This window comes from Myotis myotis, unplaced genomic scaffold, assembly GCF_014108235.1.
Source record: "Myotis myotis isolate mMyoMyo1 unplaced genomic scaffold, mMyoMyo1.p scaffold_m19_p_9, whole genome shotgun sequence".
NCBI classification, from domain to species: Eukaryota; Metazoa; Chordata; class Mammalia; order Chiroptera; family Vespertilionidae; genus Myotis; species Myotis myotis.
In genome coordinates, this window is record NW_023416401.1 from 64,342,403 (window position 1) to 64,369,637 (window position 27,235).

The following is a 27,235-nucleotide window of genomic DNA, read 5'->3' on the forward strand; positions in this document are numbered from 1 at the left end:
TGCGAGCCCTTGCTTAGGGCCCCGGGAGGTGCGGTGATGAAGGCAGCGAGGCCGCCCGACGTAACCTGGCGCCAGCGCCGGGAGGAAGGGAGACAGGCAAGGAGGAGTGCCTGGAGGAGGTCCCGCCGCGGCCCATTTTCCCTGTGGAGTTTGCACTTCCCGCCTCTGCCTCAACTTGGAAAGGCCTCCCCTAGGCTCTGCCCCTCCAGCGGTCGGAAGGCGGGGCTCAGGGCTAGGTGGGGCACCCGAAAGTCGCTCCCTAGCTTGCTTCCGCCATCGATTCGCGCATCTCTAGGTCCAGTCCAGGAGCCGCTCTGCGAACCCTGGGTTTTGGCCTCTTTCCCTCCCACCCTTACCCCCCTGTCTCGAAGGAAGCGCTCGGGCGCGGACCTGAGACTCCTCCTGGGAGCCCTGCTCGCGGAGATAAACATCAGAACAAAGGAGGCACGCGGAGTGGGGGTTGGGAGAACCAGGGGCCCTCCGGGACCGCAGCCTCAGCACCGGGTCTCCAAGGAGGCGGTCGTCATGGCAGCAGGATGCAGGATGTCTTGGCAGCAGGATGCCCCTAGCTCAGCGCTGCAAGGTGGGCTGTGGGCGCCGGCAGGGGGTAGCGGTGGGAGAGTCTTCAGCGGCTCTAGCTGCACCTCCGCCTGCCTGTGCTTGAACACACACACACACACCATTTCCCCGGCGGGGACAGAGTTCCTAAAGTGCCCGCAGGGCGCCCTCCGGAGCATGCAGCGCCCTCCTTCCAACGTGACTAGGGGAGAGATGGCCTGAGCGGCTGAGGGCCAGCTTCCTTTCAGAAGGACCGGATCGCTGTCTTTGGGAGCCTCCAAGGCTCCTACCCTGTGCTTTTGTCTGCACGCTGTTGGCAAACTAACCTTCCTGAGCTATTGTCTCCATCGAGTGCTACTCTGCTGCAAAGCGCTCCTTGCTCTGCCACTGTCTCCAGCAGAGCCTCACAAACTTTTTAGCAGATTTTTGTGTGACTCCTGCACATTCTGGAGTTTGAGATGCTGTCCGCAGGTGCTGGCACTGGGAAATTTCCACCCAGCCCGCCAGCTCCTGCCAGATGCTCTCTCACTACCCAATCCCACCTTCTATGCACTCTACTATGCTCCCCCTCCAATTTGTCAAAGTAAGAAACGTTCAAACCTGCAGAGAATTTGTGTGAGTTTATTTGAACCAAACTGATGACAATTGCCAGGAAGAAAAACCTCAACGGATTGAGAAAAATGCTTCGAAAAATGGCAGTTCTGCACCCTGCTTTATACATTATAATCAAAAGAGAAGACATAAGTGGATTAAATGAAATCCATTGGCAATAGATTAGGGAGGTGGGAGAAAGCAAAGCTGGGAGGTGGGGGGGGAGAAACTCTGGGATTGGATAAAAGATAAAATGATAGACACACTTCTTTTACATAGGTGGGTACAGAATAGTTAACAGTCAACAATTTCATGATTGCCCTGACTGTGTGGCTCATTTAGTTAAGCATTGCCCCATGTACAGAGAGGTTACCAGTTTGGGCACATGCCCAGGTTGTTGGCTTGATCCCCAGTAAGGGACTTGCAGGAGGCAGCTGATCAAAGTTACACGTGCTCCCTCCCTCTCCCTCTAAAAATAACCAAAAAAAAAAAATCAAAAACATTTTAAAAATAAATTTTTAAAAATCCCATTATCATGATAATAACAGTGAGGGAATTTGTAGTCTCTGTTCTGGTGTGGTTGTTGCACCCAAAAGGTCCAGAAAAAGGGAAATTACCTTGACATTCCAAAGGTATGTTATCATAGATGCCAACAGACAATAAACAGGCTCAACTAAGGTAATGACTGACCTTTGTGCCCTAGCCGGTTTGGCTCAGTGGATAGAGCGTCGGCCTGTGGACTGAAGGGTCCCGGGTTCATACCAGGTCAAGGGCACATGCCCAGGTTATGGGCTCAATCCCCACTAGGGGACGTGCAGAAGGCAGCCAACAATGATTCTCTCTCATCATTGATGTTTCTATCTCTCTCTCCCTCTCCATACCTCTCTGAAATCAATAAAAATATATTTTTAAAAAAGAAACAAAAAGATTGACCTTTGTCAGGGAAGATTCTAGCCTAGGACTTGATTACCCACCATAAACTGCTTTTAGTTAAAAGTTTCATTTCAGACCATTCTATGTGGTTATTTTAGGTCTCTGAGTAGGTAAGGCCACCACACAGGCCTCCCCTGATCTTGAAAGGTTTAGTAGGTGGCCCCTTTTCATCTAAAAATTGTACTCCCATGTCTATTCTATTCTTCAAGCTATAAAGTTGGCAGACAGTGGGCCCAAAACTGCAGTTGTATTTGGTTTAGCTTAAGTGGGCTTTTAAAAATTCTAATTTTTCTTTTTTTATATATTTTATTGATTTTTACAGAGAGGAAGGGAGAGGGATAGAGTTAGAAACATCGATGAGAGAGAAACATCGATCAGCTGCCTCCTGCACACCTCCTACTGGGGATGTGCCCGCAACCAAGGTACATGCCCTTGACTGGAATCGAACCTGAGACCTTTCAGTCCACTCTATCCACTGAGCCAAACCGGTTAGGGCTCTAATTTTTCTTTTCCTCCTCTTCCTCTTCCTCCTTTTCCTCCTCTCCCTCTTTCTATTCTTCCTCTTCCTCTATTTCTCTTGAAATATCAGAAGATCTAACAAGATGGACTCACATTCCAGCCTGGCACCAAAGGCTGGCACATCAATTTGCCATAGTTCCCACCAATCCCTATTTTCTCACATTAATTTTCTTTTCATTTTTTATTAACTTCAGAGAGGAAGAGAGAGCTAGAAATATCAATGATGAGAATCATCCATTGGATGCTTCCTACATGCCCCCTACTTGGGATCAAGCCCAAAATCCAGGCATGTGCCCTGCCCAGGAATTGAACTGTGATCTACTGGTTCAAAGCTCGACCACTGAACCATACTGGCCTTCTCACATTAATTTTACCTTCTGGATCTGTGAAGATATTTGATTTCATATACCTTCCTTATGCTACCTTCACACCTGGAATGCCCTTCCTACTCTCCTCTCATGGGCCAAACTCATCCTCCCTTCAAGAACAAGGTAAGGCCTGCATTCTTACGTCTTTCTAGCTAACTTCCCAAATCCATTCCTGGCTCTTTCCAACACAGACTAGCTGCTGACTGTGGACTGTCTGGTGCTACAGTAGTCCTTCTCTGAACTGTGATTTAGCTGTTTGTGTTTTCAGTTTCCTGCCATCAACCATGATCCCAAAGTATTAAATGGAAATTTCCAAAAATAAACTACTCATAAGTTTTAAATTGTGCACCATTCTGAGTAGCACAAAGAAGTCCTGTGCTGTCCTGCTCCATCCTGCCCATTACGGGAATTCACACTATATATGCTACCCACCCATTAGTCACAGTAGTCAACTCTGTTATGAGATTGGTATTAGAGGGACCACCATCACATAACTTTTAGTACAGTATATTGTTATAATTGTCCTATTTTATTGTTATTATTGTTATTCTGTTACGGTGCCTAATTTATAAATTAAATTTTATCATAGCTATGTATGTATAGGAAAAAACAGTATGTGTAGGGTTTGGTACTCTCCGATGTTTCAGACATCCACTGGGGGTCTTAGAAGGTAACCCCAGTGGATAAGGGGGGACTACTGTATGTTATAGTGTATATTCTAGTACATGTCTTGGTAAACATATGGATGCATTTCTCTTGAGTATATATTGAGGAATGGAATTGCTGGAACATGGCTGTGGTGGTTTCATAATGTACCAATTTAGAAGGAATTACATTTCCCAGAATTCTCTTCATTGTGTGTTTCCAATTAGGGTGGTCCACAACAGACATTTTTGCATGAGATTTGGAGGGTAGAAGAAAACAGTGGCTATATTGGTTTTTACACCTGCAAGGTCTGGAGCTCCTTGCCTATCCACTTTGTTGCTGATCTGCTGGCTCATCTCACTGGCAGGGTAGCACCCAGGCCCATAACTGCTCCACCTTGCCCTGGATTCTCCTTCAGCCTCTCTGACTCCTGGGCCAGAGAGGAAAGGGCACCGACTTCTCCAGCACGACACCCATATCATCAAATTTGGAGGCAGTGGGAACTAAGGTGAGTTTCAGTTTGTTCTCGAAGGCTCCAGCTTGTGCTCATGGATTCCAACTCATCCGTTCTCTGCCCCCCCCCCCCCCCCACACACACACACTTTATATCCATCCTTCCTTCCCAACTGCCTGACCTGTGAACTTTGAGGTCCAGAATCAGATGCAAAACAACAGCCTCTTTAACAGTTACCTGACGTCAAGTCCCTGTAACAAAGTCTTTCTGCTTCTCTGATTGAACTCATACAATAGCATAGGCTTATGCTTAATTTTATATGAAACTGCCAAACTGTTCTGAAATGTTTGTACTCACACTCTCAGCAGAGTATGAGAGTTCCAGTTACTTCACATCCTCATCAATATAGAAATTAGAAATTTTGTAAAAACACAGCACTGCAAACCAAAGCAGGCCAACGGGCCACCAGACGTCAGCCTTTGCTCTGAACCATGCCCTTGTAGATGACAGTTTCACAATATCTACCAACATTGCAAATACATGTATTCTTTTTTAAAAAATATGTTTTTATTGATTTTAGAGAGAGAGAGAGGAAGAGACAGGGAGAGAAACATCAGTGTGAGAGGGGAAACATAGATTGGTTGCCTCCCGCACATACCCTGATCAGCGATTGAACCAGCAACCTGGGCATGTACCCTGACCAGGAATCTTTCAGTGCACAGTACACCAGCAACCTTTCAGTGCACAGGACAACATTCAACCAACTGAACCACACCGGTCAGGGCAAATGTATGTATCCTTTGACTGGACAACCTCAGTTCTAGAATTTATCGTGCAGATATACTTGTACACAACATTAAATCATGAATGTGTGAGGTTCTTCATTGTTGTATTATTAATAAAAGATTAAAAATAAACCAAGTGTCCATAGAGGGCTGATTAAATTTGGTACAGACAATAGAATTTTATTTAGAAGTTTTCAATGTACCAGTACATACTGTTATGGAAAAATATTGCATTAGTCAAGGTTCTCCAGAGAAACGGAACCAATAGGAGACAGAGATAGATGAGTTAGCTCATGCAGTCATGGAGGCTGGCAAGTTGCGAGAGCTGTAGGATGAGTCAGCAAGCTGGAGTCCCAGGAGAGCCCATGGTTTTGTTCCAGTCCAAAGGCTGGCAGGCTCAAGACCCAGGAAGAATTCATGCTTCAGTTAAAGTTCAAAGGCAAAAACAAAACAAGCCCATCTCCCAGTTCAAAGGCTGTCAGGCAGGAGGAATTCCTCCTACTCACGGAAGACACAGCTTTTTTATTCTAGTCAGGCCTTCTTCAACTGATTGGAAGAGGCCCCCTCACATCAGGGAGAACAATCTACTTTACTCAGACTACCCATCTAAATGTTAATCTCATCTAAAAACACCCTCACAGAAAACACCCAGAATAACATTTGACCAAATGTCTGGGCACCCTGTGGCCCAGTCCAGTTGGCACACAACACTGACCATCACATATCTAAAAGAGACCATGTTGAGTGGAAAATCAAGATACAGAAAAGAGCCGTTTGCCTTGTTTTGCTACACAGAGAGCAAGATGGGTCACCAGCAACTCTACTGGAGCCATCTGAGGAAATTTGGCCAGGGCCCTCCTTGCTGCGGCTGCTCAAACCGCCACACTGATCTGGAAATACGGCCTCAACATGCGTCGCCAGTGTTTGTCAGTACGTGAAGGACATAGGCTTCATTAAGTTGGACTAAGTGAACTTCATGAATGGGTCATTCAAGACATCTATCTTATGACAGAATGCTATCTTTTTGTACATAAAATAATTTTTAAAAAATACAGAAAAGAGTGGATAATCTGCTTCCTCTTTATATTAAAAAAGATGGGGGTAAGATAACAATAAATGTGCATATTTGCTTGTATATTCACATTAAGATACTATGGAAGAATATGCAAAAACTAAAGAAAAAGGTTATCTATCAGAGGTGTAGGGGACCAAGGAGAGTTTTCACTTTTTATGTTTTTGAAAAATGTATATTTTAAATTTTATTGATTTCGGAGAGGAAGGGAGAGGGAGAGACAGAAACATCATTGATGAGAATCATTGATTGGCTGCCTCCTGCATGCCCCCCACCAGGGATGGAGCCTACAGCCTGGGCATGTGCCCTGACCAGTAATCGAATCAGCGACCTCTTGGTGCATGGGTCGACAATGCTCAACCACTGAGCCACACCAGGCGGGCTTATATGTTTTGATGTGTTTGATCTATTCAAAATATTAAGTAACAAAAAATGCTAAATGCCTTTTTACATGCCTTTCCCCTCCTAGGATTGTGAAAATGGAATACAGATCTTGTTTTATAGTCATCCTTGTGTTCCTGGTATTTAGTCCATAGTAGAAACTCAATAAACATTTGAGGAATTAATGAATGAATGAACCAGAAGAAATCTGATTTAGTGTGGATCAGAAAGGCGATAGGGGAGTGAGGAGCAGAGTGGGGAAAATATGGTAGTGGCTGTCAGAAGGGAAGTTTAGAGAACAAGAGAGATGTTTAAAGAAGAGTTATAGACATAATGTGTGATGTAATCCACCTTCATATTTGTTCCCAAGAAACATTCAATAAAATTCTCCACTGCTTTTGGGGTTTGATCTGTAGGGTTTTGAGATATTAAAACAGACTCAGGCATATCTGGATGGTAGGAATAGTGTGGGGGGACTCAAGGAGGAAGAACCTCCAGGACCTGGCCTAGCCTCTGCTAATGGAGGAGATCAGCAGACTCTTAAGGGGGTAACCCCAATCGCTGAACCTGCATTCTGGGTCCATTGTGCTCCTGTCAGGCAGAACCATGCCCTACCCCACACCCTGATCCTCAGACCCCTCTACAAACCATGCCTTCCAGCTCCACACATAGGAGCATACAAATACGGTCCATGGATAAAAGGTTTAGAGAACACTGAAGATCCAATGCAGATGATGGAGAGAGAAGAGTGCTAGACTGGGTCAATATGTGTGCAGGGCTGCGGTTAATTTGGGTAAGATAGAGGGCCAGGCTGCAGCCAGTGTTTAACCTAAGACCAGGCTGAGTGCAAGGGAAGGGCACAGACCAAGGTCATGAATAGTTATCAGTTTTTATTTGTATTAATTTAGGAACTCAGGTAAATAGAATTGGACACCACATAATCCTTGTTTGTTTTTTAATGGTTCAGAACAATAAATAACCTCACACTTTCTCCCCAGTTGTCCATAAACAGCCCATTTGTGAACACGTGTAAACCCAACACTTTCCCCAAGAACTAAAACATTACAAATAACTTATATCTACTAATGTGCCTCTTGCATCTCTGCCCTCTGCTTTCTCTCAGAAGTAACCCCTATCCTAGATTTTATCTTCTGTTGCTTTTTCCTCCTTGTAGCCAGCTTCTAAAATGGCTCCCATTGATCTCTCCCTCCTGGTATTCAAACCTATGTGTTCCTCTCCCCTTGAATGTTGGCTGGATCTAGTGACTTATTTCAAATATATAGAATATGACAGATGTGATGGATGTCACTTCTGTAATTGCATTAGATAAGACTATAACTTCCACCTTGCTAGCATCTAACTCTCTCCCTTGCTGGATGATGAGGAAATGAGGGCAGCCACCAGCCAACAACCAGCAAGAAACTGAAGCCCTTACTCGAACAGTCCACAAGAAACTGGACTCTGTCAACAACCAGATGAACTTGGAAGTGAGTCCTTCCCCAGTCAAGCCTTCAGATAAGACTACACCTCTGGTTAACAATTTGATTGCAGCCTGTGAGAAACCCTGAGGCAGAGGACCCAGCTAAGCCATCCCTGGACTCTTGAGCAACAGAAAATATGAGATAATAAATGCTGTTTTAAGCCTTTAGGTGTGTGGTGATTTGTTACACAGTAACAGATAACAGTTCTTTTGCTATTACAAAATGTGTTGCTATGAACATTGCTATACATGTGCCCCAGAACACATAACACAAACCTAAGTTTCTCCTGGGTATATGCTGCATATATGCCTAGGAACAGAATTGTAGGGGGTTTAGGATTTACAAATGTTCAATGTTACTGGTCAGAGTTAGGGTCACACCATGGCCATGGTATCTCAGTCAGGGTTGGGAGTTAAGCTTGTCTTCAGTCCATAAAACTTGGGATCAGTCTGTGAGCAGGGTTGAGAGTCACACAGAGGACACATTTAGGAGTCAGTCCATGGCATGGTTTAGGGTGAGTATGTGACTACATTTGGAGAGAATCTGAAATGTGGGTTTGGACAGAGTTGGAGGAGACTGTGAGGGTGGATTTGGGTGTCAGTCTAGTAAGGCCAGAGTTAGAAGTCAGACTCTCCTAGTGCAGAAGACCTGATAATGTAGTATCATCAGCCTACAAAGCAGTGGCCACCCAGGGCCCAGCTGCCCACAAGGCAAGACCCATTCTGGGCATAAAGGGCCCTCAAGGGGTGAAGGGTGCAGCAAAAGGGAGGCAGGACCTCACTGTCCACCAGGATCCAGGCAGAGAGAGAAGGTTAGCACAAGAGAGAGAGCACACTGCTTTTAATGGGGGCAGCCTTGTCCCATATACCCCAAATATTCTCAACTCTACCTCATGGGAGGGGAGGGCGATTTGGTATAGGCACAGCCGATGTCTTCCCCACACCTGGCTGAACCCTTCCTCCTCCCTTCCTCTCCAGCAGCTGCCCTCCTCCAGCCTCCAGATGGGTCCCAGGTGAGAGCAGGAGAGGCCAGGGACTCCCTCAGCTTCCCCAATGGCCCAGGGCACAAAGAACTAGATGGAGACATCACTGTTCTCACAGCTGGATGGGGACCGGGTTCTAGTGGTGCGGACCCAGTGGGGGGACCATCCCCCAAAGCCCAGCACAGGGAGCTCCAAAGCGGAGCGCCTGGTGTCTCTCACTGCTTTGGGGTACACACCAGGCCTCCGCACACGGTTTCTGGGTTCTGGAAAGTGGTCCATTCTCCTGATCCGGATGGAGTGGGAGGAGATGGCTCAGTTCCGTGCTCAGACTTAAGGGCTCCTGTCCCACCGCCCACCCACCATGCTCACCCTCACCCCGAGGGAGGGGCTCCCGGAGGCTCTTAGGAGCAGCTGGACCCGCCCCCTTCCCGCCCTGTTAGTCCGCGCTCTGTGGGTGCGTGGGCTGTTCTGTGGGTGCATGGGCTGTTCTGTGGGTGTGTCGGCCTTTTCAGGGCTCTGGCAGACACTGGGGCATCCCTGCGTCCTGAGCAGCTGCTCAGCTCACCGCTGCTTCCGTTCCGCCTGCTGCAACCGGCGGGAGAGGTCGTCGATGCGCACGTTCTTGAGCTGGAGCAGGTGCTCCAAGCGCCGCACCTTCATCTGCAGGACCTGGGCGGCCGCGCAGAGGTCAAACCCAGGAACCCCCTGCCCTCATCCCGTCCTCCACAGGCCCCAACCCCCCGCACCTCCCAGGGCTCCCACCTGCACAGTCTCCTGCGAGGCCAACAATTCCTGCTCCTTCTCGGCAATCTGGAGGATGACGCTCGGGTCGCCGTGCAGCACCTGGCTATACCCAGGACGCCGGGGCACCGGCTGCCGGCCCCCCCTGGGGTGGGAAGCAGCTTAGGGGAGGCCTGGCCCTCATCTTTCCAGGGCCCCTCGGCCAGGTCTCCCCACTCCCCTGCCCCATTCCTGCCTTCCCTACCTCCTTACCTGGTCAGGTAAGGTCAGGAACTCCCAGTTTCCTTACCTGAGCTGCCCCCCTCCCTGGGTGTCCTGGGCACCTTCCCCTCGGGACTTCTGGGACAAACCTGAGAAGAGGTAAGTGGTGGAGTAACCCTTCTGGAGTCCTATTTTCCTGTCTTCCCTCCTCCCTCCCCCCAAGGAAGGAAAGGAGAAAAGCTCCCGTTGGGAGGGAGGAAAAGTAAAAGCCACTTTACCCACATCCATGTAGCCACTGCCATCCTGGGGAACCAGCTCCTAAAAGAACCCCGGGGGTCCACTGTGAGCTCGTGCTCGCCCATCCCCAAAGGGCCCCATGTCCTTCCACCCACCGTCCCCCAGGCCAGGCTCCCTTTAACCAGGCACCCTTCTTCCGCACTTATCGCCACGGTGGGGCTTTCTGCAGGCTGGGAAGCTCCCTCAGAGCAGGAGGAGAAGAAGTCTGAGTAGGTGGCACCTGTAAGGAGCCCGAGCCCTGCTTCCTGCGCCTCCGCCGCTCCTCCAGGCGCTGCCTCAGTGGAATGAGCACCAACTCCACCACGCCGGGGGTGCACTGCACGATCTGGTGCATCACGTCCTCCGGCACCGAGAAATTCAGCTTGTTCAGCACCTTCCTGGAGGGTAGACACAGGGATGGCAGACCACGTCCCCAGGCAATGAAGTGAGGGAGGTGGGGGAGAACAAGAGGGGTGCGGCAGCTGCTGTGTTAAGTGCACAGCCCCGGGGGATGGAAGAGCACCGTACCTGAGCCCTGTTCTTGGGTGTCCCAAGTTACCTTTCACCTCCCCAATAGAAGAGTCCCTTAATTTTGTCACCAGACAATTCTGTCTGCCTGGGCTGAGGAGACCATAGGAGGTGGAGGGGCTGGGGCAGCCCTTCCTGGGAGCCCAGGGTAGGGGCCAGAAATCCTGCTAGTGCACCCAGATATTCTGCTACCTGTTCAGGTGACCCCAGTTGCTGAGCTTCTGCTGGAGAGAGTTGGCAGGGACATAATTGTGCATCTCCACCATCTTGGGGAAGTAAAACTTGATGACTTCTGCAACCAAGACTGAAGGAGTAGGAGTGGGAGCAGACATGAAAGGGGGGGGGATGGGAAAGGGAGAAGAGGAAGAGAGAACAAATGGGTGGAATGGGAGAATCATGGGTGGCAGAGTGGTGGGGCCAAGTGGAGAGGTGGAGATGTGGAAATGGAAAAGGATGATAGGAAGAGAGGGGCGAAAGAGGACAGGGGAGGGTGGGGGAAAGGAAGTGAGATCAGTGATCAGCTGGAGACTAAGTCTCCAGCATACTCCAGAGGGGCTACATTCCTTCCCCATTAACTCAGGGCATTTGAAAACTGTGGTCTCTGGTGTCCTGATAGAGAAGGAACCTCCATGGGAGCCCTTCCGAATCCTGGGTCTCCATCCTAGGCATAAATATAGATACACACACACACACAACACCAAAGTCCCAGGAGAAAGTCATAGACTCACATAGACATATGTGATAAGATCCCTCTACAGATATGCACATAGGATAGAATGTGTAGATACACAGGATACATACCTTTCCAGACACACATAGCACACACACACACACATGTCCAAGCACACATACAGCACACAGAGAGATGGACACATACACGTATTTCCATCACTGGAGTTCCAAGAGACAGTCACCAACATACACACAGAAGCACAAAGAGTCACACATTAAAATCCCAGGAGACGATCTTAAACACACAGACACCTTCACAATCACGAAGCAACACATATACACACAAGACTCCCCTACATACATACAGGACAAAGTGTGTCAATACACATAGGAGCACACACTCTGACTCCCATAAGATAAACATATAGAATATAGCAATGTGCATGCACACACGCAGAGATGCAAAAATACATACACAGATATGCACCTTAGTCATTAAGTCCCATGAGAGAGTCACTGACTCACACACACAGGCTCATTTCTGCAACTGAAGTCCTCGGAGATAGACAACCCTCCAAACATGCACGTACACAAGCATAAAGATATGTTTGCACAAAGACCCCTTACACAAGTGCATACAGGACAGAAATGTGGACATACACAGGCGCACACCTCCGTCACTGAAGTCCCGGGAGAGATTTCTCTTGGGCCGGGACAGAGGGATGTTGTCTATCCACAGGTACAGCTGGTGCAGCGCCTCCTCGTCCACACTGCCCGCCATTGGCACCCTCGGCAAAGGCAGGCTGATCCAGCCGTGCAGCGTCCAGTCCCAAACTCACGGCCGCTCAAGCGTCTCCTCCCTCGCCGCCGAGGGCGTCCAGACCCGCTTCTGCCTCTCTAACCCGGACACTCCCGTCCCAGCTGGGAGAGGCCATATTGTTTTCTGAAACCATGACAACCATCCTTGCCTCCAGAGAGCAGAGGCTTCTGGGAGTTGTAGTTTGTCCCGGTTACCTCCTCTCAGGCCTCCAGATTTGAAAAGGCGGTTATAGGTGGCCTTGTCTTCCCCGTCTCCCAAAAAGAAATAATTTTTGCCCACGCCACCTGAGGACCAGCTACTGGCTCGCTCTGGGTCCTGCCAAAGTCAACCAGGCCCGCAGAACCCTGCACCAGCATCCCCAGGACTGGGACCCCCTTCTGGATTATGTAGCGGTCAGTCCCAAGTGAAGGCAGCATCTGCGGCTTCCCATCCGGACTCTGTGATAGTACCGCCTTGCTGGATCCCTCCTCAAAGCTCTGTGCTCATAGGCCCATCCCCACCCCCCCAGCCCCTCCCACCCCCAGCCCAGGCCCAGCAGTATCCTGGTGGGGCATTTAGTATGAAACCCAGACTCCCAGGGAGAACACCAGAGCTCAAGGCCAGTGCCTTGGACAGGTCATTTAACTCCTCCCTATTAGCCTCCTTTGTAAAATACTGATAGTTCTCACCTATTTGTTTCAATGGGGTAATAGGTAGGAGAATAGGAAGGGTATTTACAGAAGACCTGTATTTGTATGGGACTGCTGGAACAGGAGTTTATAGACAGAAGAGCTGCAAGAACTCCACATCCCTCATCTCCATCCCAAAAGCTATTCTTCCATGGGTTAGAAATTGACCTCAGCAACCAGTTCCATTTCAAGAGGGCTACCTTTAGGAGGATTAGGAAGATGGGTGCTTCCTTAGTGAAAGGGCGCAGAGTATAAGAGCAACTTCAAGGGTCATCCTGGGGAGAACACTTGCTTCCACACTAGCGGTGTAGCTTTGGGCGAATTATTGGACCCTCCCTGTGCCTGTTTTCTCACGGTTTTACCTACCTCATAAGGGCGTTGTAAGCATCTGAAGTGCTTAGCACAGCACCTGAGATCTGGTGTTATCAAAAATTAGATGATCTGCCCTAGCCAGTTTGGCTCAGTGGATAGAGGGTCAGCCTGGGGACTAAAGGGTCCCAGGTTCAATTCTAGACAAGGGCACATGCCGGGGTTGCAGGCTCGATTCCCCCCAGTAGGGGGCGTGCAGGAGACAGCCAATCAAATGTTTCTCTCTCATCATTGAGGTTTCTATCTAGCTCTCCCCCTTACTTTCTGAAATCAATTAAAAAATGTATATTAAAAAAAATGAGGTGATCTCAGTTGCAGCAAAAGAGGTGTTCTTATAGGCAGGAGACAAATGGAAAGGATTTGCCTTGTTATTTGAGGTAAGGGACTTGGATTGGCCAGGGCCACCTGGGGAGAAGGCTACTGCTCCCACCTACTTACACCAAAGCAGGCCAGGAGGTAGGTGGTCTCCCTCATGACTTTCTGGTCTCCTCTCCAAGGCATAGATGGGGGTGGGGGGAATGACTGTAAGGGGAATCCCTATTACTGTTTGCTGTCATTTGGTTTCAAAGCCTTCCAAGGCCTAGAAGGGATCTGTGTGTCAGGAAAGCCAAGGGTGGAGCGGTGACTCCACTTTCTGTTTTAAAGTTGTGAATGAAAAGGGGCCACATGCTAACCTAACTCAGGCAAGGCCTGCGTGGCGGCCTTGCAAACTCAGAGACCTAAAGTAACCACAAAGGATGGTCTGAAATCAAAACTTTTTAAATTAAAAAGCAGTCTATGGTGGATAGTCATGTGCTAGGCCGGTATATTCCCTGACAAAGATCAACTTTGATCTTAACTGAGCCTATTGTCTTTTTGCATCTACAATAAACATAACTTTGAAAAGTCAGGGTAACTTGTAACTTCCCTTTTTTCTGGGCCCCTCAGGGCACAACCAGTGCACCTGGGCAAAACTACAAATTACCTCATTGTTATCGTGTTAATTGTTGACTGTTAACTATCCTGTATCCACCCATGTAAAAAGAAGCACGTGTCTATCATTTTACTTTTTACCCAATCCCAGAGGTTTCCCTGCTTTGCTTTCTCCTGCCTTCCTAATCTATCACCAATAGATTGTAACCCACTTATGCCTCCTCCTCTGATTGTAATTTATAAAACAGGGTGACAAACGGCCATTCTCTGGAGCATTATCTCAGTATGTTGAGATTCTGCTTCCCAGTAATTTGGCTCAAATAAACTCACAAAAATTATTTACAGATTTGAATGTTTCTTCGTTAACAAAATCATACATAGAGGCCTTGCCTTTCTAGAAGAGACCACACCCAGGGCAGGCAGGAGACAAGATTCCCTGGATAGCCCCCCTACCCCCTTTACATTCTAGGGTGGAGAGAGGAACTGCAAGGAGGTGGGGGTGGGGAGGGAACCAGAGGGGTGATATGCCAGGCCTAGCCAAGGTGGGAAAACCGGTTTGGGGCCCAGAGCTCCCTTCCCTGCTGGAGCTCAGGCCCTGCCCTAGGTGGAACCGCTGGGGCCTGAAGGCCTCAATGGTGGAGGGCCAGGAAGGCGAGACTGGCCCTGAAAAAAAAGCAAGGGGTTAGGATCATCAAGGGGCCTGTCTTCACCTTTGGACTGGAGGGCACCGCAAAGGGAGTTGCTAATTCATTTTCAGTTTCTTGGGGGGTGCAATCTCTCCCCAGCAATATCACCTTTCTTCTGCCACTGTCCCCAAGGACAGCCACTAGGCTTGGAGATGCCCTCTTGAGGCACCTGTATGCCCCTCCAAACTCCAACCTGTAGCATAGGAGCTGCCCTAACACCCCTTTCTTTCTGACCTCTGGCCCCACTCCTTAAACGACTTTTAATGAGCCTTGAGAGGCCTAGTTCCCGGGTGCCTATATAGTTTAATTTAGCCCAACAGAGACTGCAGCTCCCTCCCTCCTGTCCGTCAACTGACCCCAAGCTTCTCTCTAACCCCAAAGCAGTAGAAGGCCTGGCTTCCTCAAAGCCATGCCCAGGCAGGTGCACTGAAGACCCCTTCCTCCCCAAGTCTAGATCGCATTTAGACACAGAGGTGGCCTCTCACCCTAGTCAGGGCCTAGGCTGTGGCCACTCACTCAACACTTGCTTTAATGTCCCACCAGAGCAAGGAACAAAGGAAACTGGGAAAGTATGTGTCCCCAAAACAGACGCAAGCCCAAACCATGAAGGATGATGCACCCTTGGCTGTTAAAACATTCACCCCACAAAAAGGGAGTGGATGGATTTATTGAATTCATACTGGGAAAGGAGCAGCTGGACAACTGGACTCTGGGCCCAGACCCAGGCCCCCTGCCCAAGATAGGACCCTGCCAGGAGGAAGGAGAGGCATGGGGCCTGCAGCTGCCCACAAGGGAAATGCCCATTTTCACTCCCCTGGAGGGCCTCTTGGGAACCTCCAATCTGTTAAGAAAACCGAGGGCCAAAGTAACATGGGCTGGGCCAGAGAAAGGGATTGGGGAGGTGGGAAAGCAGGCAGAAGCAGGCTTAGGAGCCTGTGGTTAGACTGTGCTTCTTGAGGCGGTCTGGGGGCAGGGATGGGGGGCTGCCAGCCTCATAGGGGCCTAGGCTGGACCTTCCTCTGAAGCCCTTCCCAGAATGGCTTTGGGGTCCCCCCCACCAGAGACCTGGTGTGGACGGCAGAGGGGAGAGGCACTGTCTGGCCGGGAGCCTCCAGGGCCCATCCCTGGTGGCTGCTGTGGCCTAGTCCACTGATGGCATGGTGTGGTAGCACCGGACAGCTCCCCACCTGGTCCCCCAAGTTCAGGGGCAAATGGGGAGGAAAGAGGACTCTGAGAAAGAGGCAATAAGCAGGCAGTGAGGCTGACCCCAACCCTGGGCCCTACCAAGGTGACTGGGCTTGTTCACAGGGCCTGGGGAACATCGCTAAAGTGATGGTAGCATCTGGGGCTCCCTACTCTGGCTCCATCCACAGCAGCTGCCCAAAGAGTCCTTTTGCCCTGGGCTGGTGCTGCCACATCTGGGTTGAGGGCATGGCTAGGCCCAGTGGCTCAGCTTTGATGTCCAAGACCCCGAACGCCTGCCTGCCTGGCATGGTTCTTCCTGGTCACATGGACCAGATCGTGTTCCAAGTGGAGGATGTGGCTCTGCACACGATCATCGATGGGGAAGGAGGTCAGGTACCTCTTTACCATAGCGAAGTAGGCCATGGCCTCCCCAAAGCTAGGCACAGGCACCTCATCACCATCCTCATCTTCATCATCTTCATCGTCATCGTCTTCATCGTCGTCCTCCTCTTCCTCACTGTCCGACTCAGAGTCTGCCTCACCTTCCAGGAAATGGAGGGTAGGGTACTGGGCCTCCTCCTGGGCACCATAGCCTCCGAAGCTGCCACCGGCCTCCATTACACCCTGGGCCCAGTCCTCTGCCTCCAAGCCCTCAGAGGAGCTCTCCTCCTCCTCCTCCTCTTCCTCTTCCTCTTCCTCACTGTCATCAACATCAGCCTCCTCTTCCACTTCCTCTTCCTCCCCCAACTCCTCTCCTTCCCCCCCTTCCTCCTCTTCCTCCCCTTCCTCCTCCTCCTCCTCCTCTGCCTCCTCCTCCTCCCCTTCTCCCTCCTCTTCCTCTTCTTCTTCCTCCTCCTCCTCTTCCTCTCCCTCGCTCTTGAGGGCAGTGGTGATGGTAGCATTTGGGCCACCCCCGAAGCCAGCCTCACGAAAGCAGGCAGCTATGTCAGAAGGCTCCACTGCCTGCCAAGCTGCAGCCACGAAGTGCAGGGCCTCCATGAGGCCCAGCTGCAGGCCTGAACGATCTTGGCCCTCTAGCGCAGCCATGGCCTTGAGCAGCATAGCCTGGCGGTAGTGGCCCTTCACCTGTTGGACAACTCCCCGCTCCAGTGGCTGCACGGTGCCGGGCGGGAAGAAGGCTAGCTGTACATGCCGGAGGCCTGAGGTATCCACGGACTGGGCAGCCAGGCGGCCAGCAAGTAGCAGGACTCGGCGAGACTCTGCGGCCATGCGGGTGTCCAGGGCCTTCAGGTACTTGGCCAGGGCCTGGGTGGTAACACCACCCTTGGAGTTGGCGGTGTAGTCGCAGGGCAGGCCGGCTTGGCCAGCACGGGGCTTGGCTGACTTGCCCGCCACCAGCGGGGGCAGCTTCTCACTGCCGTCGGCGTTGGCGCACAACAACACACTCAGGCGTTGGGTGGCCCGGCGAGCCCGTCCATCGCTGCCGCACAGCCCCGCGGCCTGATCGGGCAGAAAGTCGTACCATAAACTGGTCTCGGTGGCGCTGAACACGTCCTGGGAGGCGTAGCCCTCGGCCACCGACGGCGGCTGCTCCTCCCGAGCGCGCCAGCCCGTGGTACTCCCGCCGCTGCCCTCCGAGGGCACCGCCGGCGGGCTGGCGGGCGCTGCTGGGGCTCGGGGAGCGGCGCTGCGTGAGCGGGCGCGGGCCACCCCACTGCAGGACACGACTCCGTGGCGCCGGCGGAAGCGGTCCAGCCAGCCGTTGGAGGCAGTGAAGTCATCCATGCCCAGCTCCTCCGCGATCCGCAGAGCCTTCTCCTTGAGAATGATGCCCTTCACGGGCAGGCCGGCAGCGCGGATCTGCTGGAACCAGGCGATGAGCAGCCCCTCGAGCTTGTCGTACGGAGACAGCTTGTTGGTCTTGCGGCAGGTGGAGGCCACCCCGTACTTGCGCTCCGACGCCAGGATGGCGCGCTTGTTCTTCAGGATGGTGCTCAGCGTGGACGGCGGGATGTTGAAGCGCCGCGCGATCTCGCCCTTGCGCAGGTCCGGGTTCTCCTCCACCTCCTGGATGATCCGCGACTTCTCCCGGAACGTCAGCTGCCGCCGCTTGGGGCCCATCCCGGCGCGCCCCCCGCCCCGGGGCCGGGCGCCACCGCCGCCTCCCCGGGGCGGGGGGCCCGGGCCCGCGGCGGGGGGCACCTGGTGGCCTCTCCCGCGCGCCCCGCCCGAGACAAAGCGGCTCGCGGGGCAGCCGGCAGGGTGGCGACCCGGCCGGGCCGGGGACACCTTCGGGGGCGCCGGGCGGCGGGCGGCAGGCGGCGAGCGCGGACGAGGGCGGGTGGCGCGGGCACCGAAGGCAGGAAGTGGCGAGGCGCGGGGAGCGCGGCGAGCGGGGCGGAGCGGGCGGAGCGGGATCTCGCGGGAAGCGCGGGGACGCCCGGCACCGCCTCCCGGTTCTCCGCGCCCACCCTCCTCCCTGCCACCCCGGACCGGCCGCCGGAGGGCGCTGCGGCCTGCTGGACCGGCCCGCGCTCGGGATCCCAGTGGCCTGGGGACAGGGGCGCCGTGCCTGGCCACTGAGCCGGGTGAGCAGCGATTTGCGGCTTGTAAAGAATAACAATTATGTTTTGTGTTTTCTTAAGGTAAAAATAATCCACGTTTTTGGCGGAGACTGAAAAATACAGGAAACTAGAATTCCCCTTTCACCCCAATACCTGGAGAGATGCGCAGGTAACATTTTTATACAGTTCCAGTCTTTTCTCTAGGCACATGCAGTTTTCTTTTTAAAAATTTTTATTGCATAAAACTGGCATCAGACTGTATTAGACTGTATATCTGGCATCTCCTGCAGTTTTACCTGGCATCGAGTGATTAGAATTTTGCCATATCGGTAAAGTATTGCCAACATGCTTTTTAATGGTTGTATATTGTTCCAATTATGGATGAACTAGAACCTATGTAGCTTATTGTTACACATTTATAATGGCAACACCGGTTTTAAATCTATTTGACGGTGATCCCACAATTCATAAACACTGTAACATCTCAGTGTGTCACATGCATATAGTCATAAATGTGTTTGTACCTACAAAAATAACATCATGTATATACTAGTACATAGGCACACATACTCATGAATCCCTGAAACCTCTTGTTCCTGAACCAAACACATAAAAATGAAGTTCTTAAAGCATTGAATGTGCTACAGTATTTTAAACACCTCTGAGAGTGCCCTAGGGTGTGGCTCAGTTGGTTGGACTTTCATTGTCCAGTACACTGAAAGTTCCAAGGTTCCATCCCTGATCGGGGTGCGTTCTAGGGGCAGCTAATCAATGTTTCTCTCTCACATATCGATGTTTCTCTCTCTTCCTCTCTCTCTCTAAAATCAAGAAAACAAACAAGCAATCAAAAAACTCTTAGATTGTCCAACTGGTTAAGCATGGACCTATGAACCAGGAAGTCATGCACATGCCCAGGTTGCAGGCTCAATCCCCAGTGTGAGGTGTGCAGGAGGCAGCCAATCAATGATTCTTCCTCATCATTGATGTTTCTTTCTCTCTCTCCCTCTCCCTTCCTCTCTGAAATCAATTTTAAAAAACAAAAACAAAACCTCTTACACTAACGTAAGGAGTAGGTAGAGAGGAAGGCTGTGACCCCAGGCAGACAGGCTGAGTGAGGACCTGGAGCTGGATGATGCTTCAAGTGAGTGGATGTAGACAAAGAAAAAAAGAGAACTAAAGACTGTGCCCCGGGCTCTCCAAGGTTAAGGGCTCAAGAAAGAACTAGCAAGAAACTCACGAGATGCAGGAAATGTGGTGTATATATATATATATATATATATATATATATATATATATATATATATATACAATGGAATACTGCTAAGACATAACTTAAAAAAGAATGAAAGCTAGCCATTTATGACAACATGGATGGACGTAGAGGGGTATTATGCTAAGTGAAGTAAATCAAAGATGAATACCATATGATTTCATTTATATGTGGAATCTAAGAAACAAAACAAGTGGATAAACAAAACAAAACAGAAACAGATTCATAGATACAGAGAACAAAATGATGGTTGCCAGAGGAGAGGAGAGTGGGCGGTGGTGGGCGAAAGGGGCGAAGGAGAATAAGAGGTACAAACTTCCAGTTATAAAATAAATAAGTCATAAGGATGTAATGTACAGTATAGGAAAATAGCTAATAATATAATAACTTTGTATGGTAACAGGTGGTTACTAGACTTATTGTGGTACTCACATCATAAGGTCTGTAAATGTTGCCTGGCCAGCATGGCTAAGTGGTTGAGCCTTGACCTATGAACCAGGAGGTAACAGTTCAATTCCCAATCAGGGCACATGCCCGGGTTGTGGGCTGATCCCCAGTAGGGGCCATGCAGGAGGCAGCCTATCTATGATTTTCTTTCATCATTGTTGTTTCTGTCTCTCTCTCCCTCTCCCTTCTTCTCTGAAATCAATAAAAATATATATATTTTAAAAGGTACATACATAAATGTCAAATCACTATGTTGTACACCTAAAACTAATATAATATTGTATGTCAACTATACTTTAATTATATATAAATTATATAAATTATATAGATTATATAGATTATTATGACCACCTGACATTTGTAGGCAAATTAGCTATAATTTCGCGCTGAAGTTGCTAGAGGGCCAGACCGTTATAAATAGGGAAGCAGATTGTTTACCACAACAGTAGCAGTGATTTTTTTTTCTGAAGATATGGGTAAACAATGCGATTTAACAGCCTTTGAACGTGGGATATATTTGAATGTGAGTGGCCAGATTATTATGACCACTTGACATTTGTAGGCAAATTAGCCGTACACTGCATCGTATGGGATATGGAAGCCGAAGGCCTGTTCAGACACCTTTGCTGTCTGCAGTTACCAAGATAAAATGTCTCCAATTCACACAGGAGCACAAGGATTGGACAGTCGAGCATTGGAAAAAAGTCATGTGGTCCGATGAATCATGTTTCCAGTTGCATCATGCAGATGGCAGAGTGAGAATTGGGCGGAAACAGCATGAAAGCATGCACCCCACATGCATGAGTACAACCCTTCAAGCTGGTGGGGGCAGTGTTATGTTTGGGGCATGTTTTCCGGGCATGATTTTCCTTTAATTCATGTGGAACAACGTCTGAATAGCACAACATACCTAAGTATCATTGCTGATCAAGTTCATCCTGTCATGTTGATGGCGTATCCCAATGGAGATGGCTTCTTCCAACAAGACAATGCACCATGCCACGGTGCTCATATTGTGCAGGAGTGGTTTCAAGAACATGAGGGAGACTTTACCTTGCTTAGGTGGCCCCCACAATCACCAGATCTCAATCCAATTGAGCATTTGTGGGACGAAGTTAAAAGAGCCATCAGGCAGCTGGTTCCACAACCATCAAACCTCACAGAACTGGACAGTGCTATTCATCAGGCATGGTGTCAGATTCCTCACATCACCTTTCAACATCTCATGGAATCAATGCCAAGAAAAGTCGCCGCATTATTGAAGGCAAAATGTGGCCCAAGGAAGTACTGAGGGACCACAGGAGGGCTCCAGGGCATGTCCGGCCCATCTCACTCAGTCCCCAATCGGGCCGGACCCCAGCAGCAAGCTAACCTATCGGTGAGAACATCTGCCCCCTGGTGGTCAGTGCACATCATAGCGACTGGTCGACTGGTCAACTGTCTGCCCCCTGGTGGGTAGAAAGAGAGAGAGAAAAAACATTTATGAGAGACATTGATTGTGTCTCCCACACATGCCCAGAGCCGGGATCGAACCTTTAACTCAGGTACATGCCCTTGACTGGGAATCAAACCTGAGACCCTTTGATGCGTGGATGATGCTAACCACTGAGAAACACTGGCAGGGCAATAATATATTCTTATTTATTTTTTTAATTTTTAAAATGTTTTTTATTGATTTCAGAGAGAGGAAGGGAGAGGGAGAGATAGAAACATCAGTGATAAGAGAGAATCATCAATGGGCTGCCTCCTGCACACCCCTACTGGGGATCAAGTCCAAAATCCAGCCATGTGCCCTGATCAAGAATCAAACCATGACCTCCTGGTTCAACTACTGAGCCACACCGGCCAGGCAATATTTTCTTTTTTTAAAAAGGGAAACTCGTGAAGAACAGCTGAAATGTAGGAGGAAAACCAAGCCTGTATGGTGTTCTGGAAGCCAAGGGAAGAAAGTGTAACTCACTGCTGGTTAGTGTGCATTTCTCCTTTCATATGTGTGTTGGCCATTTGAATCCTTTGGATTTTCTAGTCAGATCTTTGCTCATGTATCCCTTATATTTGTTTTGGTTTTTTGTTGTTGTTGTTGACTTTTAGGGGCTCTTCATCTCTGAGCAAAATCTTTAAGTATATTGCAAATATATTCTACATTTGTCCTTTAACATAGTCTAGGGCAGTGATGGCGAACCTTTTGAGCTCGGCGTGTCAGCATTTTGAAAAACCCTAACTTAACTCTGGTGCCGTGTCACATATAGAAATGTTTTGATCTTTGCAACCATAGTAAAACAAAGACTTATATTTTTGATATTTATTTTATATATTTAAATGCCATTTAACAAAGGAAAATCAACCAAAAAAGTGAGTTTGCGTGTCACCTCTGACACGGGTGTCATAGGTTCGCCATCACTGGTCTAGGGAGTCTTAGATATGAGAAGTTTTAAATCTTTAAGTAGGCAGGTCTATCAATTTTTCCTGTAATGCTTCTGGGTTTTGTGTCTTACTTAGAGAGCCCATTCCCACCCCTGAGATAGAAAAAAAAAAAAAATTCCTCTAATCACAAGATCCAGAAGAAAATGTAGGAGACTTTTCCCTTTGCAGGCCAGATCAGTGCTTGGCCCATAATGGGTGTATGGTCCCCGTGCAAAGGTGAATGTAGGGCCACCTGTCTGAGGATTCCTTTCCACACATCTTCAGGAAACCTTGCTACATTTTGGAGATTTCATCGGTGTGACATATATCCCTCCTGGCTTATCCTCACCCATTCTGGCTTATCAGTGGGTGTTTGGGTGATTGCTCTGTGGGTGGGCTCCCCTCACTCCCAGTACCTTGCTGAACTTTCCAAGTTTTCTTCAATAAGCAAGTACCAACAGTCCCTTTACCATGAAAAGGAGCCCTGGTGGGTGTGGCTCAGTTGGTTGGACATAATCCCGTTTGATTAGGATCAAGTCACATGCCAGGTTGCAGCGGGCATGCAGGAGGCAGCCGATCATTGATCATCATTGATGTTTCTATCTCTATCTTCCTCTGCCCTCCTGTCTTTGGGGGCGGGAGGGGGGGAGCCAGAAAAAAATAAAAATGAAAATTATGCCTGTTCTTTGGAAAATATTTTAAAATACAGAAATTTTTGAGGATAAAAACATTTAATCACCTTTATTGTTTGTTTGTTTGTTTTTGTTAATCCTCACCCGATGATATTTTTCCATTGATTTTTAGAGAGAATGGAAGAGAGAGGGGGAGAGACAGAGAGAAACATCAATGTGAGAGAAACACATCAATTGGTTGCCTCCTGCAGGAGCCCTGACCAGGGCCCTGGGCCGGGGAGGAGCCTGCAACCAAGGTACATCCCCTTGACCGGAATCGAATCCAGAGACCCTTTGGTCCACAGGCTGATGCTCTATCCACTGAGCCAAATTGGCTAGGGCAGTGGTCGGCAAACTGCAGCTCGGAAGCCACATGTGGCTCTTTGGCCCCTTGAGTGTGGCTCTTCCACAAAATACCACGTGCAGGTACGCACGTACAGTGCGATTGAAACTTCATGGCCCATGCGCAGAAGTTGGTACTTTGTGGGAGAGCCACACTCAAGGGGCCAAAGAGCCGCATGTGGCTCGCGAGCCGCAGTTTGCCGATCACTGGGCTAGGGCAATATTTAATCACCTTTAAGTCCACCACTCAGAGAATATCCTTAAAGGACACTTTTCTGTGCATATTGGGTTTTTTTTAAATATATTTTATTGATTTTTTACAGAGAGGAAGGGAGAAGGATAGAGAGTTAGAAACATCGATGAGAGAGAAACATCGATCAGCTGCCTCCTGCACACCCTCCTACTGGGGATGTGCCCACAACCAAGGTACATGCCCTTGACCGGAATCAAACCTGGGATCCTTCAGTCTGCAGGCCGACGCTCTATCCACTGAGCCAAACCGGTCAAGGCTGTGCATATTGTTATTAATAGGATAACATTTAGCATAATATTTTGTAGCCAATATTGTGAACATCTTTTCATGTCAATAAATGTATACATCAGTGAGTTTCAAACTTCTTTTATTTTAGGAACCCTTTTTTCCAAAGACCATTTTCCATGTAATCATTCAATTACTTATTGGGCCCAGCAGGGTGCCAGGCATTCCTACCCTCCAGTGCCTGTTCTTTTTTTTTTTTTTTTTAATACATTTTTATTGATTTCAGAGAGGAAGGGAGAGGGGGAGAGAGACAGAAACATCAATGATTAGAAAAAACCATTGATTGGCTGCCTCCTGCACTGGGGATCGAGTCCACAACACAGGCATGTGCCCTGACAGGGAATCAAACCATGACCTCCTGATTCATAGGTTGATGCTCAATCACTGAGCCATGCCAGCCGGGCGCCTGTTCTCTTTAAAGGCTGAAGGTTGCCCTGGCTGGTTTGGCTCAGTGGATAGAGCATCAACCTGTGAACTTAAAGGTCCTGGGTTAGATTCCAGTCAAGGGCACATGCCCAGGTTACGGGCTCCATCCCCAGTAGGGGGCATGCAGGAGGCAGCTGGTCGATGATTCTTTCTCATCATTGATATTTCTATATCCCTTTCCTTTCCTCTCTGAAATCAATAAAAATATTTTTAAAAAATAAAGGCTGCAGGTATTACACAGGTATTGCACCCTCATTGGCTGTTCCCATGTTGAAGGACACCCACCTTATGCTCCGTGTTTTGTTGTTATTAAAAATGACTCAATGAACATACATACATCAGTGTGTACTTTTGTCATATCCTTAAGAGAAATCCCTAGAAGTGGAATATTGGGGTCAGAGGCCAACCTGGGGCTGGAGCCTATTTGAGGTGCTGGGAGAAGGGTGGAGAGGTAAAAGACATGGTCCCTGCACTTCAATAGCTCAGTCAGCTTGAGGAAATGAGACTGAGAAAAGAGAACAGGAGGTTTCAATGAGTAAGGTCCATACTTTCCAGCATTTCCGCTTTAGGAATTCATGCAATGCGTACTGTCTGCATCCTTGCAAAAACTAATATCCTAAATGTTCAGCATTAGAGAATTGAATAAATATATATCATTATGGTACTAATATAGATCTATCTCCAAGTAAAATAGAGAAAGCAAGATGTACAACGATGTTTCATGTTCTGTTTGTGTATTTATAAAAATATGGGCATACATATGCTTGTAAATATATAGACCTGCCCTGTTCACTGTGGTAGCCACTAATCTCATATGTGACTATCCAGTGCTTGAAAAGTACATTCCAAGTCCAAGTTGAGATGTGCTGTGAGTGTAAAATGTACATTGGGCTTTGAAGACTTGGTACCAGAAAAAAGTATGTAAAATGTATTATTCATAATTTTTATGTTAATATGTTGAAATGATAATATTTTTAACACATTAAATTAAGTAAACTAATAAAATTTTATGTTTCTTTTTAATTTTTAATGTGGCTACTAAAACTTTTTGAATTACATATGTGGCTCATATTTGTGCTTCCCATCATGTTTCTTTTGGCTTGGACTGTTACAGACTATGCAACAAATTTATAATAGTGGCTGCCTCTGGAGCGGGAGATTGAATGATCACTACCTCTTTTGTTCCAGTTAAATTTTATCCTTTGTCTGAATTTTTGGTACCATGTACCAATTTATTTTTTAATGTTAGTTCATGTCTTTTATTAACCCAAATACAATTAATTACCTGTCTTCTGTTGAAGCAAATATAAGTACCTGTCTTCTGTTGAAGCAATAGGTCAGACAACATTGCCACAATAGTGTCTGTCAAAGTGGCTGGCCGTAAAAACTCCAGCACCACATTCATCTGAAGGGCACTGCTGACGAAGGCAACTGACTTTGCCATTCTCATCCACACTGTAGTATTTCAGGACAGCCAGCTTCACCTTCTTTCTCCTATTCTTATTCTTCTTGGGAGTGAGGTAAGACTTCTCCCTTTTCTTAGCACCACCACGAAGTCTCAACACAAGATGAATGTTGAATGTTGTAGTCAGACAAAGTACGTCGTCTTCCACTTGCTTGCCAGCAAAGATCAGTCTTTGCTGATCAGGAGGAATTCCTTCCTTATCCTGGATCTTGGCCTTTACATTGTCTGTCGTATCCGAGGGTTCGACCTCCAGAGTGATGGTCTTCCCGTGAGGGTTTTCACGAAAATCTGCATCTTGGTGGTGACTCCACCACCGATGGCTGATCCGAAAGGAAGAGCGCAGCGCAGGCCCACACGGTTCCTGGGGCCGCCTCAGCAGCCCATGTACCAATTTTTAAAAATCATTTAACATGTTGCCCTGGCTGGGTGGCTAAGTTGTTGGAGTGGCGTCCGGGACACCAAAGGGTTGCAGGTTCAATCCCCAGTCAAGGCACATACAGGAGCAACCGATAGATGTTTCTCTCTCACTGATGTTTCTCTCTCCCCCTTCCTCTCTCTCTAAAACTCAAAAATAATAATTTAAAAAGAAAACATATCCTCGGATGAGGATTAAAAAAAAAAAACCCCACAAAAACCATTTAACATGTCACAATCCATGACCCCCCCCCCCCCCAAAAAAAAGGTACCAGAAAAATTAGTCCCACAAAGATGCTGTTTGTTAACAGGCTTGGAGAAGCAGGATTTTACGAGCATGTGGTAATTTTTCCTCCACTCTGGCAGTGCTCTGGGGTCACACCACACGCCTTAACCAAGCCCAGTGCTTGATGTGCACAGTCTGCTGCCAGGTCATTCTTTTCCATGGGAAGACAGAGCTTTCAGCCCAGAAATGTGGCTGGATGGGAGGAGTTGATCCTCTGACTATGATGTTTGCAATTCTTTTTTTTTTTTAATCCTCACCAGAGGACATATTCACTAATCTTTTTAGAGAGGGGGGGGGGAGAGAAAAACATCAATGGATTGGCTGCCTTCCATACATGCCCCAACCGAGCATCAAACCTGAACCTCAGTATATGCCCTGCCCTGCAATTGAACCTGAAATCTTTTGGTGTACAGGACAATGCTCCAGCCAACTGAGCCACCCCCCGGGGCTGTAATGTCTTTTCTTTTCTTTTTTTTAAATATGTTTTTATTGATTTCAGAGAGGAAGGGAGAGGGAGAGAGAGATAGAAACATCAAAGATGAGAGGGAATCATTGATAGTCTCCTGCATGCCCCCTACTGGGGATTGAGCCTGCAACCCAGGCACGTGCCCTTGACCAGAA

General features: G+C 48.6%; 2 protein-coding genes, 1 long non-coding RNA gene and 2 pseudogenes across 4 annotated transcripts; 2 read left to right on the forward strand and 3 right to left on the reverse strand.

Annotated features, from left to right (window-relative positions):
* The first annotated feature begins 14 nt into the window (after nt 1–14).
* On the forward strand, nt 15–7,986 carry LOC118662709. Its single transcript, XR_004969844.1, has 4 exons — nt 15–583; nt 2,796–3,092; nt 3,842–4,122; nt 7,660–7,986. It is a non-coding gene; the product is annotated as an uncharacterized LOC118662709 (long non-coding RNA).
* Nucleotides 4,760–7,056, forward strand: LOC118662707 (annotated as a pseudogene).
* On the reverse strand, nt 7,184–12,466 carry SPEF1 (sperm flagellar 1). 2 transcript variants are annotated; one of them, XM_036321420.1, is made up of 8 exons: nt 11,860–12,466; nt 10,708–10,819; nt 10,229–10,385; nt 9,990–10,029; nt 9,800–9,860; nt 9,532–9,655; nt 9,335–9,438; nt 7,184–9,052 (listed from the first exon to the last, which is right to left on the reverse strand). In XM_036321420.1, exons 1-8 carry the CDS (start codon nt 11,966–11,968, stop codon nt 8,860–8,862), a joined length of 900 nt encoding a protein of 299 aa, XP_036177313.1. In that variant the 5' UTR covers nt 11,969–12,466; the 3' UTR covers nt 7,184–8,859. The 2 variants fall into 2 exon arrangements, with proteins under 2 accessions (XP_036177313.1, XP_036177314.1); XM_036321421.1 differs by having other exon boundaries at nt 8,910–9,438.
* Nucleotides 12,467–15,263: 2,797 nt separating this feature from the next.
* On the reverse strand, nt 15,264–18,159 carry CENPB (centromere protein B). Its single transcript, XM_036321419.1, has 2 exons — nt 17,979–18,159; nt 15,264–17,926 (listed from the first exon to the last, which is right to left on the reverse strand). The coding sequence occupies exon 2, from the start codon at nt 17,907–17,909 to the stop codon at nt 16,092–16,094; it is 1,818 nt and encodes a 605-aa protein (XP_036177312.1). The 5' UTR covers nt 17,910–17,926; nt 17,979–18,159; the 3' UTR covers nt 15,264–16,091.
* Nucleotides 18,160–24,869: 6,710 nt separating this feature from the next.
* On the reverse strand, nt 24,870–26,388 carry LOC118662462 (annotated as a pseudogene).
* Nucleotides 26,389–27,235: the final 847 nt, after the last annotated feature.